Consider the following 20,248-nt stretch of genomic DNA (forward strand, 5'->3'; position numbering starts at 1 on the left):
ACTCATGGCCTGATACCCCTTTGAAGCTGTTATATTAAGGTACAAATCTTGCAGTGTGCATTTTTTTTTCATTAAATAAGAGATCTAGCACTAAAATGTGTTTTTGAACTCAAGCTGAGCGCTCGTGTCCGCTGCTATCAGTGTCATGGATACAGTGTTCTCTGTGGCGTGCAGTCTTCACTCGGACGCGCTCTTCAATCTATCGCCGTTGCGGAGACTCTCTATTCATTCCGGTGAAATCACAAAATAAAAAGCACAAAAACGTGTCCCTGCTTGATATAGACTGTAACCACTGATGAACATATTCAGTTTTGATGAGAGAGAAAAAAACGTAGAACCTGTAACCTCTGACACGCTTGGCAAAAGATTTACCACTAGACCATTAAAGAACTCAAACAAAACTTGCGGATTGATGCATTTATTTACGGGTTGAGCAGAGAGGCTCATTCTCTTTTCCTTTTCCTAGTCTCTTCCGACCGCGTTTTCTTTGCTTTTTCCATCGTCGAGTATCACGTCTGAAATGCGCGCAAGTGTCTTCGTGCTTCATATGTTGTTGTTGATGTGTGTGACGTCGTTGCCGTAAAGCATGTTGTGATTCTCGCGAGATTTGACAGGGGCGCTCCTCTCAAACTTGCATTGCTGGTTTTTCCAGCGGCATCCCCCCCCCAAGCTTTACTACCAGGATGATTCGCCCTACTATGAGTTTGTTTACCACCGAAATGACTTTGAAGCTGTTATATTAAGGTACAACTCTTGCATAGTGTGCCTTTAATAAGGACTGGAGCTTTCAAGCTTCAAAAAGGATGCAAAAGTACCATCGAATCATCATGAAAGTTGTTTATAAGAGTTGTGTGATTCGCTAGTGGACATCGCTAGTTCTCTCAGAAACATGCTATAATTTAGGATGAATTTCAGGATTTTTTTTTATTGAATTATGTCTGTTCATCAAATGGATAAAGTTACATTTAAAAAAATTATTTTCAATAATAATAAAATAATTATTAAAATAAAAATAAGTAAATAAAAAGAATAAGAATAAGTTTTAAACTTTAATTTTTATTTTTTAATAATACATTATGTCTGGTAATTATTTCTTCATTTTATTTTCAAGAGGCATATTCTTATTTATTGTAATTCCATTGAATACTTTTTTTGGTGTTGCAAAGAGAGAGAAAAAAAAGTCATGGGTTATATGCTTTTTTTTAATACTTCCAAAAATTAAAATTTGGTCATTATTTACTCACACTCAAATTTTGGAACAATTACTTGAGTAAATAATGACAAAATGTTTATTTTTGGAAGTATCCTATTTATATTAGTGTATTATATTTAACAGTTCTGAGGCAGAGGAATTGCAGTCAATTAAAATGTACCAATTAACGAAAACCCATTTAAACACAAAAGGGGACAGGTTATTGACTCCTTGTACATCGCTCTACCATCTTGCCTCTATTTCTTTTACACACCTGTCTTCAGTAGCACCTTCATCTGAATCTTGAGAAGGGAGTCGCTCCTTCTTGACCCCACCCAGAATGGAATTCTGGGAACGTCTACTACTGCTCCTCTTGGTTCGAACCTGAATCACATATTTCTTAGACTGAATATGTACATAGAATAAATGTATAGCAAAAAAGGTGTCAAAAGTGTATCTTCTCTCAGAAATATAATACAGACATTCGAGTTGCTGATACCACATTGTCATTTTTGATTTCAGATAATGCAAAGGCCATGTTTAAGGCCAAATATGTGGTTTATCTATATACAAAGGTGGTCATAAAAGCAGGTGCACCTGTGCCTGAGCGAAGGAGGTGGAGATTCTTGCTTTGGGGAGGCGGCTGAGGGCAGGGCTCTTCTTGGCAGGAGAAGATTTGGCAGCTGTACTATACTTGCCTGATTCCAAAAGGTAATGCTGAGCCACTTTCAGCAGTCGTGTGAAAACATTCTTAGCGCCGGAGCCCGGAGCCTCTGTAGAAACACAAAAGAAACGTAATCTTAAGAAAGTCTCAAGAATCACGGATCGCAAGACTCGGAAGTGGAAGTCCAGTATATGTTTATCAACATTTATACAAATATATTATACACACACACAATCACTTGTAGCCGTGTTTCCACCGAAATTACCCGGAACAATTTGTTCCAGGAACTTTTTTTTTTTTTTCAGACCTGTTGCTGTCTGTGTTTCCATCGCGGTCTAAAATACTTTGAAGATTTAGTCCGGCAAATTTATTTCCAGTTCCCGCTGGATTTCATCCTCCGCGTATAAGCTTAATAAAGCCTGAACCTTGTCGTCGCGTCGGTCCATTGGTCGAATTTTTAAAACTCCATTGTTGATTTGAACAGCACCGCAACAACTCTTACTGCGAGCACCGCAAAAGACTGGTGGTTGAAATAAAATGCTGCGTGGAGTCAACCAATTGAAATGCTGCGTGAACTTGAGCGCCCATGTTCAGCGCCCAAGCCCAAGAAAGTTCCTTAACTTTGAGAAAGTACTACCTTGCGAGCAGAGCAGGGACTCTCTGAGGGGGAAATATTTACCCGGAACTTAATTTAGAACCTGGTCCCTGCGGTCGAAACACGACGGTTTGTACCACCCCAAAGTCCCTAGTTCCTGGGGAAAGTTCCTGTAGTGGAAAAGTGTCTTTAGTGAGTAAATTTAAAAAGTAGTACCAATGGGTCAATGGGTGAACTTCTGTGAGTTGCAGTATATTTCCAGATACAAACAAACATCACAGCACAAATGCGCCCACAGCACAAAAGTGAATGTTATCAGACTATCACATTTACACAGGTGCTGCCGGCCTGCTCTTGCTAATGCAGGCTGTGTGCTAGAGAACAGATATCCATGTCAGCCACATATGCCACTAGGGATTCAGCCTGTCCCCTGTAATCTCATCAACAGAACAAGGAAATGTGGGCTGTATTGTATTTCAAAGCGTCTGTTTTGGTGGTTTTGAGTCGGGTAGGTGACAGAGTACAGTTGGTAGATACGCTCTCTGCTTGAGTGTAATTCACTTGACATTGAAAGCATGAATTGGTGACCTGAAGTACAGTGTGTCAAAGGTTTTAGCCTATTGTCTTGAATTTCTTTTTCTGGGCTTTCCGCCAATAGTATTAACTTGTGCCATGTGATTGGATCCAAGGGGCGTTATAATCTCATGTATGATACGCCAGGGTGCCATCTCAAGGTACTGGAGCACTTTCGGTATGAGACATTGTATCTCTCATAGCGATGACCCATTAGATTAATAACGTGGAGGTCCAGACCTGCCTAAATTACTCATAAATAATCTCTATGAACCAGCTCACCTTTTTTAGAAGTGTTCTTAGCACCTTTTTGTGAAGGTTTCACATCGCGTTGTCCATCGCTGAGAGAACTCGTACAGCCTTTTGCGCTGTCTTTTTTCACTTTCTCTGCAAAGACAGATGTAAAAGAGACATTTTTATATGTAACAGGTATGTGAAAGATCTGGTGGCCCAAAAAAAAAAAACATAGTAAAAAAAACATAGCAAATAAAAATAAATAACAGTAGTAAATAAAAATAAATAGTTCTATAAAATAAAATCAAGTTATATAAAAATTACAAAAAAAACAGAAAAAAGGCAGAAATTATAGTAAATAAAATAAATAACAGTACTTTATTTGGTATGCAAGCTTTTCTATCCCACAAAAAGACAAGCAAAGCAAAACAAATAAAAATACTGCAGACACCCGCCAACTCATCGCAAATTACATAGTAGTAAATGTTTGTGTCGCATTTTAAACTATACAAAAAGTCAAGATACATTTGAAGTACTTCGCAACTACAATTAAACCTTAATCCCGAGCTTTGGAGAAAGCAGTAATTTCACAATCAATCTCAATCAGCGGCAGTTTAAAAGCTTTAGTTTGCAGTGGATCTCATAAAGACAAGTTCTGCCATGTTCAGGAGCGTAATGAGAAAACACTGGAAGGTACCAGAGCTCACCTTGCCTCCCTGAAGCACCCGAGGGCCTCAAAGGACACATAAAAGTCATCTTATTTACTCATTTACATGAATTTTCTGGTCGATTTTTAAATGACGTACATCAAAAACATGCCAGAGAGGAGCTATTGAGACAATTCAAAATCCTTTCTGCCAAATTCTTGGGGTTTCCCTTGTAGAGATTCAGAGGTATAATTTTGTAGGGAATAAAAGTTAATGGACCATGTCACCCACTGGCATCGGTTTCAAAGAGCAGGAACAAAACAGATTAGCTGATGATGCAAAGCAAAGGTTTATTCTGTGGCTCTAATGCAATAATGACAGGGCTATTCTAAAAGAATGATGGGTAATCCCATCATTTTTGTGCCGTTTGATAGGAAGAATGTGCATTGTATTTTCTCCTACAACTGGCGTCACAAACAGAACATAAACTGATGTGACTGCAGATGAGAACAAATATCTGATAAATATCAGATGACAACAAAAGGGTTCAAACGAAAAGAGTTTCCATTTGAGAACAATAAAAGAGAAAGTTGGCAGAATGATAGGATACAGTCTTATAAACTAGCCAGCTGTATTAAACTCATCCATGCTTGCTCACTTTCTCCAGCCCTCTCTCACGGACACATACGGTCTTTGAAGAACAAAACTCCCAGCTTTAGGTGGAGCTGAAAAGCGTCTTTCCTCTCGAATTACTCAACTGATAACCAGAAGGCTATCGTACTCTACCAGACGCAGAAAAAGGCCACCTTTCTGTGTTTAAAAGTCTGTGCAACCATGATAGCAACCATGACGCATTGGTGTCGATACACACGTTTGGTGTGTATGTGTGTGTGCTGCCGCTCTATTACGAGAAGTCATTTTAAAAGCAGTGTATACAGACAACATCAGTTCAGTTTACCTAGTTTACCCATAATAATTTACCCATAATAATTGATGCTTGAATAAATAGTGGAAATACTGTGAAACTTTTTATTTGAGTTTTTTGAAATAAAAATATCTAAATATCTAGTTCAGTCATGAAACTAGAGGGCGCAGGCTGACAGGTCCTTTACATGCAGCCTGCAAGCAATCACATCATTACCACATGTCACAAGCTGATTGGTCTGCAGCCAATGAGATTGCTTGTTCAACATTTAAATAGTCTGGTTCATTGTTTGCTGTAAGCTAGTCCTGCAACGAGCTATCAGAGTTCCCCTGAAACCCTCCACCTCCCCCAGCTCCACCTGCCTAGATCTGCTATGGGATTTATGTATGTCTATGCAGCAGCAGCATATCTTACATGCTCATAGCAGCATGTCTGTGTAAATATTAGCAGCTGCAAATCCATACTTGCTCTGCAGCAGCAATAATAATCTCCAGCAGTTTAGCAGATCTAGTCCACCAAGACCAAATGCATTAACATTGCCATATTCAAATAGCATGTTGTCATGATTGAGCATGATTGTCATGGTTCTTTTAAGGATACATCGAAGAAAATGCAGTCAGGCTTATGCTTAAAATAAAGCAGAAAACATATTTGCCAAGATACAGTATATTCGTTGAGAACTAAGTCTAAATCATTAAGTCATTTAAAGACCCCTGAGGGCAATACAGAATAAATCGAGCACATTATCTAACAAAGAGAACAAGTCTTTTGATTTGAATTTGTAAAAAATTGTGACACTCTGAATTTCAAGAGCCTTATGCAACAAATTACATCATTTGCATTGGATGTGAACCCACCAGATCAGATCTGCTACCGTCACAATCTGCTTGTGCATGTCATGTGTGCCAATCGGTGCAAGCGTTCGGGTCAGCATGGATCAGCAGTGGCAGCAAATTCCTGCTCTCAAACTGGTATCTGCCACTTCCTCTGACGCACAAACAACAATGTTGGCCTGGCAACAGGTAACCATGGCGTCTGTGCACAGGAACTCTGTAAGACCAAGATTAAACCTGAAGTTTCCTTCTGGACGCCAGTCCCTGTTTCATAAAGACCGGATCTCTTGTAATGCACAAGTACTACTCAAAGAGAATGAACTACATAAAATAATAAAAATAGTACAGTATAGTATATTATAGAGAAGTGGGGTTTAAAACTGATTCCACTGGTGAAAATACTTTCTTTTGTTTTTTTTTTGTTGCATTTTGCATTGTATGCCATGACTTTAACGTGGATTAAAAATACTAAAACTTATGTTTATTTGCAGGTTTAAATTAGATTTTATCTTTATTGTTTTTCACAATGTTTTTTTTCCTTTAATATTTTTCTTTAACGTCGCCATTTAAACCCTGCTATATAAATCACAAAAAGCTAATTAAATTACATCAGATTAAATTCTATTAAAAACTCTCTCCTGTAATGTTACTGATAAGATTATATTACATAAGGCACAAAACTGTACAACAATAAAATCAACATAGTACATTTTGACCTAATAGCAATCTTAAGAAATTAAATAAATATGAATAAAGACAACAACAAAAAAATCATAATTAAATTGATAAATAAATGCACAAATAAATATATCAATGCATAAATAAGTCAATATAGTGGGTCCATATTTCCACAAGGATCATAATCATGCTTAACTCACGCTCATGGAAGCAGTGTGAACATGCAGGATGTCTCATCAGTGTCCAAGATCCTCCTTCAAAGCTTCCTCTTCCCATAAATTCCCATTAAAACTCCCATAACTCACTATCATTACACCTGGAGGGAGGGGGCTCCAGGTTCTCATGCACCAGAAAGAGTTACATTTATTTCCTTTACCTTTTTTACCTTGGGGCCCAGTGTTTCTTTGAGGGATTTCCTGTACCCTCAAGCAAACAATGCACATCTAACGAAGTTCAAACAAAACGCCCAAGAATCAGTTTTCAATTAAGCTGTTTCTCCAAGTTATGTGTGAAGTTTTTACATGCCAAAATATTGCGTCGCAGGAAAACAGATAACGTGGAGCCTAACAACAGATAACGTGGAGCCTAACAATGAGTACAGTAAAAGTCCTGAGATGAAGCCAAGGAACACAATAGAAATACAAAGGAAATGGGCTGACTTTTGAACTTGCACCCAAACAATCAATCACAATAAAAACAGTCAAGACCACCACTTAGAAGACTTAACATTAAAAGACCTGCACCTCCGCAAAGTAAAGCTAACATGCTGTTGATTTAACTTCTGTAAATGTCCTGCTCTCCCTTTGATGAGATTTATGGTACAGCTGTGGGACATGTGATTACAGGAGGTCATTAACTAAGATGGGAAATTCATGACACCGAAAAAAAGTTTCATTCATGAACATGCTCACTTTAGTTTTAAAGGATAGGTCATACAAAATCAAAATTCTGTCATCTCAAACTCGTCCTCATGTCAATCCAACCCTGTATGACTTTTTTATATATACAAAACACAGCATACTGGTAGGGAAACAAAATTAAAGAAAATCATTTTTAGGGTGAACTATTCCTTTAAAAGACTGACTGTAAGATGATCCGCTTGCTTCAGGCTTTGGATTTGATTGTGACAAATTGACACAGGAAAATATTTACTGGTAAACCATCTGTTTCTGAGAGGGATGTCACCATGTGTGCTGCCGATGCAGTTCAGACGAACCTTTAAGGATATTAAAGAGATTGAAGCAGACATGAGGAGGTTTGGCAGACAGTAAAACACAAAACCGAAGCATCTTTACAGTGATTAACCGTACTCCTTCTGTTTGGACAAATCCTGGGCTATATTCCAATATTACATGGAAACGCAATCTGAGGGAGAAACATTATGATTCGGCACTATTTCTAGGTCTAATCAAGACAATTTAAGCACATCTTTTATATAAATAAAAGGTATTTTTGTTACTATTATTATACTATTTTAAATAAATACACACATTTTATATGTAAATAAATAATAATAAATAGTATAATAAGTGTATTTTTTCCCCCATAAAATGTGTCTTAATTTTTCATAAAAAATAAAGTAATATTACCAAACAGCAGCAAGTGCCATGTAACAACCATTTGCACTATTAATACTGACACAAATTTTATATTTAAATAAATAAAAAGATTAATATAAATGTACACACTCGCGCACACACACTCACACACAAACACACACACCATCTTTAATCATCTTTATATGGCTTCCCACATGCCATTTTATTTATTTTACATCACTCTGCTTTTGGTTTTCAAAGCATGTCTTTCCAGGGACAGGTAAGAAGGTCACGAAGGGGAATAAAGGAGGAGTTGTGTGGAGGGAGCACCACTGCATTGTGCTTTCCAGCCATCAATCAGTCCTGAATCCTCTTTCAAAGATAGTCATCTATCAACGCCTCAGGAATATCAATCACTGCATGGTCGAAATGCAAAGGCGGGTCATAGAAGAACTACTTGATACTGGTCTTTTCAATCCGAGCCACTAACCATGGCTTTCATTTCAAGCATCACTAATTTCCTTCAGAAAAACGGTTTAAAAATAAAATAAATCAATTCTAAATTTAAAGTAATTAAGTAATGATGATACAATTCTGCAACATACTGAACATGTTGATATAATCTTTTTTTTTTTAAACGCACTCAACTCAATCAATCCATTTCTAAATATATGCACAGACAGTCTGCTCTTTTAATCCATGTGGAGTGGTAGGCTAGATCATTTACCAGTTGATTTGAACGCATCAATATGGCAAGAATGGGAGGAGCTTCCTGACCTGCTGACACTGAGCTTAGACTTCACCACATTCCCTCACTCAGGACTTTTAAATGGGCCTTTAAGCCCGATCGCAGTTCAGGGGGCAGCACAGGGGCCAAACACTCAACAAGGACTTAAGGAACATGGAGAAAAGTGTGCTGGAGAAGATGTTATTGTTTTTTATTCTGATAAGAATTTCTATAGTGATAGTCTGGATTAGAGCTGCACGATTAATCGTTAAAAGATAGCGATCTCGATTTAAACCCACGCGATCGCATTCCTAAATGACAACAATTCGGGCAATTCTGTAAAACCTTTGACAAAATCACAGCGGAACATTAAAATCTGCATTGATGCTTCAACTGAGCCAGAGAAAGCAGTTATCATGTATAGGTATGAAACAGCTTCACAATCAATATTTTCAACCACTCAGTATTGTTATTTCTGTGGTGACAAGTGACAAGTGACTTAAAAATGTATTTGCCATTGAATCATTCATTCCAGAGATTCGTTTAAAAACGCTGAATCATCCAGTAATGAAACAAGTTAAGTCTTTATGAGTGAATCCTTGAATCCTTCATTCAAACCGTTTAATTAACCTTATTAAATAAAATTAAACCTTTTAAAGACTGTCTTTTTTATATTAAATAAAAACCTTTTAAATAAAGCTGTCTGTAAATACTGGACATAGTTACAAAAGACTAGAGCATCTTTCAATCACTACACAAGCCCTTGTTAGTTTTAATGGGAGGGTATAAAAATATCCCAATGGATATGATGAGTCACAGTAGCATAAACCAACAGAAGTCCAGCATAGCGTGTCTGTTAATTCCTTTGCGGTTTGGCTTTTTCCTTCAATTTAAATTACTAGGTTGTTATACATTTCCTTTTCAAGTTTTGTCCCAGATTCGCTCAAGTCCTTTTCTCAAATAAAATTGCCCAAGAGTCCTTATATATATATATATATATATATATATATATATATATATATATTGCAAATCCAGATGGAAAGAGCTAAAGACAGGATTTAGCTTTCAACATTGGGAGGAAAAAAAAGTTAAACATGTTCTCCTGCAGAGACAGATCTATTTGAAAGACATTTGCAGGATGATTTACCTAAAAAGTCTCTATAGAAACATTGATGTTTGCCCAACAACCACACTGACTCAACCAATGGCGTGATCTGTTTGATCAACCAATGGAAGATGAGGGGAATATTCAAGATTCAAGAGACCTGCTTAAAACATTCATTAGTGGTGCAAGCAAACATGTGCTAGAAATGGTATGATAAGGGACTGTGAACTGAAACTCTAGAAATCACCTATCAATGTCTTAGCAACCACCCAAAACATTCAATCAACCACTTGGCAATGCTCTAACAACCACCCATTAAAACCTATTTATTGCCTAGAAATTCATGAGAATACTCTAGCAACACCCTAGAAACTATGCAAATCCTTGCAACCACCTGGCAACGCCCTGGCAACCACTCATAAAACCCTATCAACTGGGTTTCTAGCTTACTAACCAAATTAAGCACATTTTATTAGTAAATAAATAAAAATAAATTGTATAAAAAAAATGTATTTATTTAAATCTCATTAGTATTTTTTTGTGTTATTTGTTTTATTTACACATACAATTTGTCTATATTCATATTTAAGAAATTAAATAATATTACCAAAATGGCAGAAAGTGGCATGCAACAACCACATGCAGTTCTTGAAGAAACTGCCTATAGCGACTACCTTGCAACCACTTAGCAACGTCATAGCAACCACCAATCAAACCCTAACCTCCATTCAAGTGCTGAGCCAACACCTACAGTAGCAACACCCTAGAAACCACCCAGAAAACCCTAACAACGACTTGGCAACCACCCGGAACACCCCAGAATTCTAGGCAACCACCGTCCTAGAAGCTAAAAATCTAAAATGATCACGTAATGATTATTTCAAATTAGACTTTGTTTGAAACAACTAAACAGATTCTAAATATCATCATATTTGGTAACACTTTATTTTACAGTGTCCTTGTTACACGTTACATGTAGTTACTGTAGTAATAACTATAAATTATGCATAAATACATGCAACTAACCCTAAACCATACCCCAATCCTAACCCTAACCCTATCGTAAGGACATGTAGTTAATTTTTACACAGTACTTAAATGCAGAATCACACTGTAACACAGACACCTTAAAATAAAGTGTAACCTAATTTTTTTCTATCAAGTGAATGCAGTTATCCATAGTTATTACAGGATCCATAAAACATCTAGTCTTTTAAACCTTTGATAATATATATATTTTTTTAATATTGCATAACAGATGGTAAAACAGACTTTTGGCAAACAAACACATTTAGGCTTTACTGCATAACAAACAAAACACCTTTAAGAAAAATGACATAATGGACAAACACAGAAATGAATGTCCTCCAGTTCAAAAGAGACTGAAACTGTCCATCACATGGAAACCACCTTCAATCACAAGTGCACGACCTCGAGAAGATAAACCTCTACTCTCAGCACATAGAAGTTCAGGAGACACATGAAATGGTTCAAAGTGGATGATGGGTGGCCTGATACTGAAAGTCCAGGAAAGCCTTCTGTCATTAGTGGATTTATAACCAACATAAGGCATTACTCAAGAGGGTCGGAAGAATTTCACCTTTCTGACCTTGCTAAGCCCGAGCCTAAGCCGCACTGCCCACTTTTGACAAAATGCAATGAAGCCATCTCTTCACGCTCATCAACTGTGCCGCCCAGAAGGAGAAGGCTTGCGTTGGTCATTGTCTGTTTCACATCTTCTGAACAAGCGCTGGGCGGTCATTTGATTAAGCCGGTCCAGCGGGAGCACTCGGGTTACAGAAAATATTAGCCTTCAGCAGAACGCGCTCGGGGACAGAACAGTCAAACGCAATGAAGGGCTGACTTAATCATCTCATTTTACAGGATTAGAGGAGAAATGGCTGACTATTGTGTTTGCCCAGGCACAGAGCCCTGCTCAAGGTGACCAGAGAAGCAGATTCAGAGCTAATACACAACATAAACGGTTTTGATAGATGCTTTATAAGGCTTTTCGGGTATATTTTTCAGTCAGCACTGTACCATCCCAAAGGCCAGAGTCATCGTCAAGGGATTTCAAAAAGGTCCCCTAAGATATTGAACACTTGTTGGTATTGCAATTGTTCCAGGCCCCACAAATTTGAATTGATTGTGATTATAAAAACATATAGCAAAATAATGGCAAGAAAGCTTGTGTAGTCTGATTCACAAATAAATAATTCTTATGAACTGATTCTTTTAATGAATTGTTCACTGAATGAACTATGCTTCAAAATGTACAAAGAACTGTTTTAAATACTTAAGATCTCCGAATATATATATATATATATATATATATATATATATATATACACACACAATTTTTTATTTTAGTAAATAATATACAAGTATTTTACATTTTGGATTCATTGCACCTGTAGGAATCAGCTGAGTCACTGCACCACAGACAGCCGGGGAAAACAGCGCTGAGATGGCAGCACACCTCAGGATTCTGCCAACACACTCACAAGCAAAATGCAATCCTGCTCTCAGGCAACAAACACTTTTCTGTACAACACACCCCCATGAGAGTCTATACAGCAATCATCAGATATGTCCATGAAATAGAAATGACAAATCTGTTCTTGTCAGCTATAAAGCGTGACTTTCAGACGTGGATCCAGACTTAAGTTTCTCTGAGCCCTAAGAGAGACCTGCAGAAGAACAGCCACTTTATTAGCTGAAACAGGAAGTCAAAAGAAAATTCAAAGCTTTTATAGTGTATAATCATCAAATTTTACATCATCTTTAGCCAATAGTAGAAAAAGGAACTACAGTATTTATGCACTTGATCCTCGCCAAGCCCCGCCTCCCTTGGTTACTGTTAATAACTCAAACAAGCTTTACAGATCATTCCATAAGAATGAAGATGTCAGTGTATGGTGTGAGTTAAATAAACTGGCATAAATCTGATTTTAAACTTCCGTTCAAAGGTCTGGAGTTGGAAAGATTTTGTTATGTTTTTGAAAAAAGTCTTTTATGCTCAACAAGTCTGCATTTATTTGATCAAAAATACAGTAAACAAAAACACAGTAATATTGTGAAATATTACATGTAATATTTATTTTATATCCAAAATAACAGTTTTCTATTTATTTAAAAACTATTTATTCCTGTGACGGAATAAATACATCATTACTCTAGTCTTCAGTGTCACATGATCCTTCAGAAATCATTCTAATATGCTGATTTTGATGCTCAAGATACATTTATTATTATCAATGTTGAAAGCAGTTGTACTGCTTCATATTTTTGTGAAAAATGGTGTAAAATTCAGGATTCTTTGATGAATCGAAAGTTCAAAAGAACAGTATTTATTTGAAATGGAAATCTTTTGTAAAGGCCCGTTCACATCAAGGACGATAACTATAATGATAACAATAAATAAAAATCATTCTAAATATAAAAGAATAGCAGAGTCCACATCACAACTATAACGATAACAACACAGAGGAACAATATCATTGGAATCACTTTCAGAACGATTTTGTCTAGTTGATGAATAAAAACATTTGAGAGCCAATCAGAATCCATTCTGCTTTAAAGAGCTTGAAGCAGCAGACGACAAAACTGCAGCAAGTGCTTAGAAAAAAACAAAACGATATCATCCACTGGTGTGGACGTTAATATAGTTGTTATTACAGTTATCTTTATAGTTATCTTGGTGTGAACATTAAAACATTTTTAATGTTAACAATTAACAACATCCTTACTTTGAAAAAACTTTTACTTAAATTAATTGTGACATTAAGCATTTTTATTCGCTACTGTTCTTTAAAGAAAGTGTTGAATTAAATCAATAACATCATTAAAGCTGCTCAAAATGCAGAGAGAGCAAATCAAATACCTTCAGGCAGCCTATGATGTCACCGACAGGTGTGCATAATAAATATACAATCTATTTAAAGATACCGACCACTAAAAACTCTTCGTTCAACAGTAAGTCAGCTGTGGTCGTTCTGTGGCTTCCTGACATCCAGGTGTTTCCCAAATAGACCTTCAATGGAAGCTCAGGTGCAGTGAGTGACGGCTATGTGAGTCAGTTCTCATTACCTTGTTAAAAGGGGGACAGAGAGGGCTGACGGCCCCCTGGGTGACTCATATTGACTCACAGAGCTTTGGATGATAATTCATACTGTAAAAATCACTGCCTGGGCCTTTCAATTACACCAGCACCCTCCAAAAAACAGCTCCAGCATGCCCACCCACCCTCCGGGAGTTTCTTCGTCGTTAAAAGCCGATGAGTCACGGCCGCCAGACAGAGAAGTGCCCGTTGAACGGGATTCTGTCAAACCTACTGTAAATCAATTTAAATCAGAAGCTGTGAATGAGGAAACTCAGAGCAACAACAAAAATAATTCCAGGGACTCTCGGTAAGAGAACAGAAACCTAATGCTCCCCGTGTGGGCGGACAAGATAATATGGAGGGTTTTTTCACTGGGAATAGAGAGCAGCTACAGTAAGATAGACAGACAATTGTGGTGATTAGCTGGAACGTGAATTCATAAAACACTAAGGTATAAACAAACAGAAATAAAGCTATGAGTCAATGAGTAAAAATACTTATGTAAAATGTTAAAAGTACCAGATATTGCAAGAATTGAATTCAAAAATCTTGATTTCTGCCACAACATTCAGATGGTAGAGTCAGAATTTAATTTGTATTAATAAATAAATGAAATATAAATCAATTAATTAAATATTCACATTTTTTCTATTGTGTTAATTTTAAATGAATTGAGATTTTTTAGACCTTTTTATTAAGATACTTATATAAAAGATACTTATATGTGCAAAAACACTGAAACCCACATTAGTACACAAGGTCTGTTCACTTTGGCCTGTTCTTACTGAAGTCAAAGATAGCATCCAGCCTGAGCACACTTAAGAGTGCGCTTTGTACACTCGGGCAAGGCATCCTCCCCTGGGTCTAACATGAGATGCAGCTGACATTTTGTTCCCAAAAAGCTGGCACTTAAAGACTCATCTAGTCAAAAGCATCCCTGTCATTGGTCCCCTATCGGACGCTGATGACCGAAGAGATTGAGTCAACAGTCTATCCCTATCTAGTGTCTCTGTCAGCCCATTACACTTGACCCTTAGTCTTGAACTCAGCTTCTTGCTTACAGCACAGTAGGCTACTGAGGCACATGGGACAACATACTGTACTGAAGGTGGGCTCATATGTACACTAAACAAACAAGCGGGACAAAGGAGGAGGTCTTATGTAAGGGGGCTGGAATGTCTGCACATGTTTGGATGGGGCTGTGCTTGGAGAACAAGCGTATTCATTGTTGAAATCGACTGAATGTTGTAAGCTGTCCTTGTATGCTCGGATGTTTTAAAGTGGGATTGTGTGTATGCGTTTGTTTACCTTCATCATGTCCACCACTGGCCTCTTCCAATACCAGGCTGTTCATGCAGTTGATTTCCCATTCCTGAACATCCGTGTTCCAGAGTGCTGGGATCAGGACACGATGTTGGGAGCTGGATACATATACAAACACAAAACAGATTATTACTTTGTCAAACTTAGCATATATTATAATATAGATTTTTTTTCTCCACATTTTCCACAATGATTGTTGGGGAAAAAATTGTATATTAACAAATGGCCCAACTGGGTGAATTATTATTATTACTATTACATGGAAAATTGCCGAGATTAGTTGAGTCTTGTGGTGATGTAGGTGCTGTTTGATAAAAAAAAAAAAAAAGAATTAGGCTTTCTGACCCCAAGTTGTTTGGGAGGGTTTCAAGAAAAATCCTTCCCGCTCATCCAAAAACAAACTCCAGCATTTTCAGTTGTCAGACATGACTTGAACTTCAAAAGGGACCGGATTCTATGGTCAGATGAAACAAAAAAACAGGCAAACAGGGATAAAGAGTATCCCATGCCCACGGTTAAATATACTGCTGGATCTTTAATGTTGTGGGCCTATATTTTGTTGCTGAAGGTCCTGGAAATCTTGTTCAGATACATGCTATCATGGATTCTAGAAAATACAAACAGGTAAAAAAATCAAAACCTGACAGCTTCTGCTAGAAATCATTTAATGGGCCGTGGTTGGATCTTCCATCAGGACAACGATCCAGAACAAACATCAAAATGTTTAGAGGCATTTTAGGAGAAACTCAGAGCGGTTATCTTCGGAAAAGAAGGTTGCAATAATTGGGTGCCAATAATTGTGCAAACGTGAACTAGAGAAATACAATTATTTTATAATGAGATTTTATCCCCACTTTCAATTGTTTTACTTCAATGAAAGGTTAGAATTTGTTTCATTTTTTTAATGAAAGATCAAAAGGGTAAACAATGCAGATTTATTTTCACAGCTGCCATTGGTCATATTTACCAAGGGTTCCAATATTAGTGGAGGGCACTGTGTTTATTATAAATACTTATTAATACTTTTACTTTGTGGGTCCTTGGTATCATTAAGGTTGAAAAAAAAAATCTGGATTAAGTGACGTAAACTGAGGTGGTTTCAGAAGTTGATGAAAGATTAGGGAAGACAAAAAAGGGTATCTAGCATCTATAATCTACTGCTTTTCTAAAAAAATTGACAGTTTTAGACCATTTTGACATATTCCTCTGGATCAAACAGCAGCCAGAAACTGAGAAACATTGAGAGATTAAACAAAAAACTAAAATATTTATTTCCCTTGCTATTTAAAGAAAACACTATCACTGTGAAACCAGCCCTCCTAACAGAAGTAAACCTTGTCTGTCTGTGCTTAATGTCACAGCGAGTTACATAAGTCCCGAAGTGGCCTTGTCAGGGGAAAAAGACGTACACAAACCATCTGTCAAGGCTTTGCGGCAAGCAACACGTCAATGGGACTGAATTGGAGGAGGGGCCGAGCATTGTAAAAAAGTGCAAGGACACCTCAGTCCCTTTCATGAAGGACTAATATTGTTCACAGTCTCTGATGACAGGTGACGGACCCCCTTGTCACTCAGGATACCAAAGAGCCAACTAGCACTGAAGTGATGTCAACCGAGTCTCCCTGATTTAATGATTACATAACCACAACTCAAGATGAGCTGTAGAAGTTAGTCATCCAAACTGTTTAAACCAGCTTAGGTTGATTGGTCTGATGGTTAAATGCACATCAAGCTGGTTTTCACAGCTCGGTTTGATCGTTTTAAAGAGGTTTTGGGAACTTAAAGAACCACTTTAGACTTTTTTCTGGAGGGATTTTGAGGCGTTTCTTCTCTTTTCACCTCTTTCTTCTTTCGGTTCCTCTGTTTGGCCTCCTCAGCAAGGCGACTGCTTCGTTCTCAGACGGCTCAGTTCTCTGCCTAGCAAAACTCCGATACTCTGAATCAGAGGGGAGCATTTAGGCTTGACCTTGCCGGCACTGACGTCCTGCCAGGCGAGCAACGTGAACCCGTTCCCTGATGTGTAGGAGCTTTGTGCTGACTGCCATCTGCATGTCAATGCCAAATATCCCCTTTGAAACTGGCAAATGGCTTCGTTTGCCCTTATAATCCTGTAAAGTGGCTGGCAAAGCGCAATGGGCTCTGCATGGGCACGAACATCTCTACCAAGCCACAAAAAAATATCGTTTTTAAATGTTAATTGAAGATCCATTCGCAAAGGTGAGTTTTAATATGGGCACATGACTATAAAAGAATTCCGGATCACATGACAATGGGTTCAGATTGGCATGACAACACGCAGTATTGAATAAAAGGCGACCATAGAAACAACTTAACAATATGGCCTGGCTTCATGTGTCTTTGAGATCCGCTATGTTAATCAAAGTAGTTCTCATGGCCACGTCGCCATGGTGACTGTGACATCATCAAATAAACACATCTGCTATGAAATGACTCCTACCAATATCTGTTTGAAGTTTGCATCGACATGAACACGTTCTCTTATTTCCTCAGTAAACAAGAAATATTTTGGTAACACTTTACTTGAAGGTGTGTGCATAAGAATGACATGACACATTCATAATCATGACATGACACATGTCATGAATATGAAGGCGGTTTTATGCATGTTTATGACAACTGTCATTAAGTTTCATTCGCTCAATTATGACATTTTTAATGCAAATATGACATTGTTTGAGATGTCTTTGTTATGACAACTTGACATGAACCAATACATCATAACCTGTCAGTGTCTTGGTAATGACAATTTTGACATTACCAAGACAACATAAATATGTCATAAACATGACATAGCACATTAATACTCAAACTTAAGAAACGACTTAGCTTTATGGGTTAAGATTACATTAAACTGTCATGTGGTTGGTTTTGACATTGGCTGTCATGAGGCCATTATAACTGTGTCATGAATATTTTTCTTGACCTCAACTACAGTGGTACAAATTGAATTTGTCATTAAAATGTTATAATGGTCTCATGACAGCCAATGTCAAAACCAACCACCTGACAGTTTATTGTAATGTTAACCCATAAAGCTAAGTGTTTTTTTTAAGTTTGATAATTAATCTGCTATGTCATGTTTATGACAGGTTGTGTTGACTTAGTAATGTCAAGTTGTCATGACAAAGACACTGACAGGTTATGATGTATTGGTCTATTTCAAGTTGTCATAACAAAGACATCTCAAACAATGTCATATTTGCATTAAAAATGTCATAATTGAGCGAATGACACTTAAAGGTGCTCTATGTAGCTTTTCTTCTAAAATGAATCCTTTTTTTATTGCCTGTGTGTGAAGGGGTTGTAATCACACATTACAATGATCCATTTGTGGGGTTTTGCTATTATCTTTGAAGGCCAATATTCATATTTATATGTAAAGTCTCCGGGTCGGATTTACCGCGAAATCCATCGGATGTGACGTGCATGCGCGCTCCCGAGCCGCTCTCCTTATATACAGTCTATGCGACGGCACTTCTGCTAACGACATGGAGTCTGCTAACACCCCAAAACAACCTGCATCCAGCACAACACAGACTCCAACACAAACACCACATAAATATAAAAAACAAAAAAAGTTTTATCTGCTGAAGCTCGTCAGGCCAAACGTCAATCGGATCGACTTAGGACGAAAACACGGATCAACATCGGCAGAGTAAACTCTAATGAAATAGCAAGGTAAACTACATGAGACATGAAATTAATACAAAAGACTGTTCCAGGATAACAAAAAGTAGGTCCTTTAGGATGTAACTTATTTTATGTACTAGATCTACTGTCTAACGTTACTCATCCCACTACTATCATATTGTTTATAATAAACATTTCCAGACACGGTCAGTACAGTAATGTTACTTCCTACTGTCTCACTGACATTGTTCAGTCTAGTTCACCGTTTTCGTTATCATATTATATATTCACCTATGTTGACATTGCTGATTGTGAAAGATACACGAATAGTTAGTGAAATGCCTTATGCTAGATAACATCACATGTCGGCTAAATGCAGTCAATGTAACATTATCATGGTACGAGCATGGAGCATTAGTTCAACGTCAAGCTGATAAAAGTAGCCTATGCCTATTATTGTAACGTTGCAGTGGGCGTTTACATAGGGCTGGGTATCGTAACAAAATGTTCGGTACCGATACCGATACCTTGACTTCGATACCGGTTCCTGAACGATACTTTTTTCGATACCAATTTTATGTAACCAGGTTTAACAATATAACATTACCTAAATTTTTTTTCAGTTTGTTGACTTTTTTACACTCATATTTTGAGTATGTAAAAAAGCACCAATGCTAAAGTTTTCTATGTTTCCTATTCATTTAACAACATGTATTCTTTACTTCAATGAGCTCATTGTTTCTGCTTTAACTTAATGCATTAATTAACGATGAAACTGAATGAAAATTAATTGAAATGCATTACACTGTCACCTCTGATAACAGATCACTCTAAATTGTAATTTAGACATGCATTTTCTGTAAAGCTGCTTTGAAACGATATGTATTGTGAAAAATGCTATACAAATAAATGTGAATTAAATTAAATATAGGCTACTGGGGGGCGGGATATATACCTGCACGTGAAGCTTGCAGCAAAGCACTGGCAAAAGTAGCCTAATGATTATGGATGTGGAAACAATAGCAAGGAGATATTTTAATTGTTTATTAATGAACAAGTGTTTACTAATGGTGTGTTCACACCGAACGCGAATTTAATTATTTGTGCGAGTAGATTACATACATAGTCAATGCAAAGACGCGAATAGACGCATCATTCGCGCCGGGCGTCGCGAATGACGCGAATTGGGCGACGCGTTTGCCGCGAACGTCTTCCGCGCAAGTTGAAAAATTTGAACTCGAGCTGAAGATTCAAGCGTCGAACTAGACGCGATAGACGCGTATTTGACGCTCTATTCGCGTTCGATGTGAACACCATTACTCTCAAGTGTATTTTGTGCGCTTCAGTGCCTAGATTTACCGTGTTGCCGGTCTTGGCAGCAATGATCTTGTCGAAAATATTGCATCGCGTGCATCTGGCATCGAGTCTGGCACATGACATAGGTACACTTTGGATCATTTC

At 37.5% G+C, this 20,248-nt stretch overlaps 2 protein-coding genes across 2 annotated transcripts in view; one reads left to right on the top strand and one right to left on the bottom strand.

Moving 5' to 3' along the window:
- Positions 1–20,248, top strand: part of atp6v1e1a (ATPase H+ transporting V1 subunit E1a) — a 154,225-nt gene that overhangs the window by 93,610 nt on the left and 40,367 nt on the right. The window lies entirely within an intron of this gene.
- The window catches only part of si:ch211-266k8.4 (TBC1 domain family member 10B), a 41,283-nt gene that overhangs the window by 13,205 nt on the left and 7,830 nt on the right, over positions 1–20,248 (bottom strand). The window contains exons 10-13 of the mRNA XM_056250975.1: positions 15,122–15,234; positions 3,307–3,411; positions 1,790–1,965; positions 1,467–1,576 (exon numbers count right to left, since the gene is read on the bottom strand). Of these exons, the coding sequence (XP_056106950.1) occupies positions 1,467–1,576; positions 1,790–1,965; positions 3,307–3,411; positions 15,122–15,234 (504 nt within the window). The remainder of the gene's footprint in view (positions 1–1,466; positions 1,577–1,789; positions 1,966–3,306; positions 3,412–15,121; positions 15,235–20,248) is intronic.

The sequence above is a fragment of the Rhinichthys klamathensis genome, unplaced genomic scaffold (assembly GCF_029890125.1).
Source record: "Rhinichthys klamathensis goyatoka isolate OS25496 unplaced genomic scaffold, OSU_Roscu_1.1 h1tg000076l_1, whole genome shotgun sequence".
NCBI lineage: Eukaryota > Metazoa > Chordata > Actinopteri > Cypriniformes > Leuciscidae > Rhinichthys > Rhinichthys klamathensis.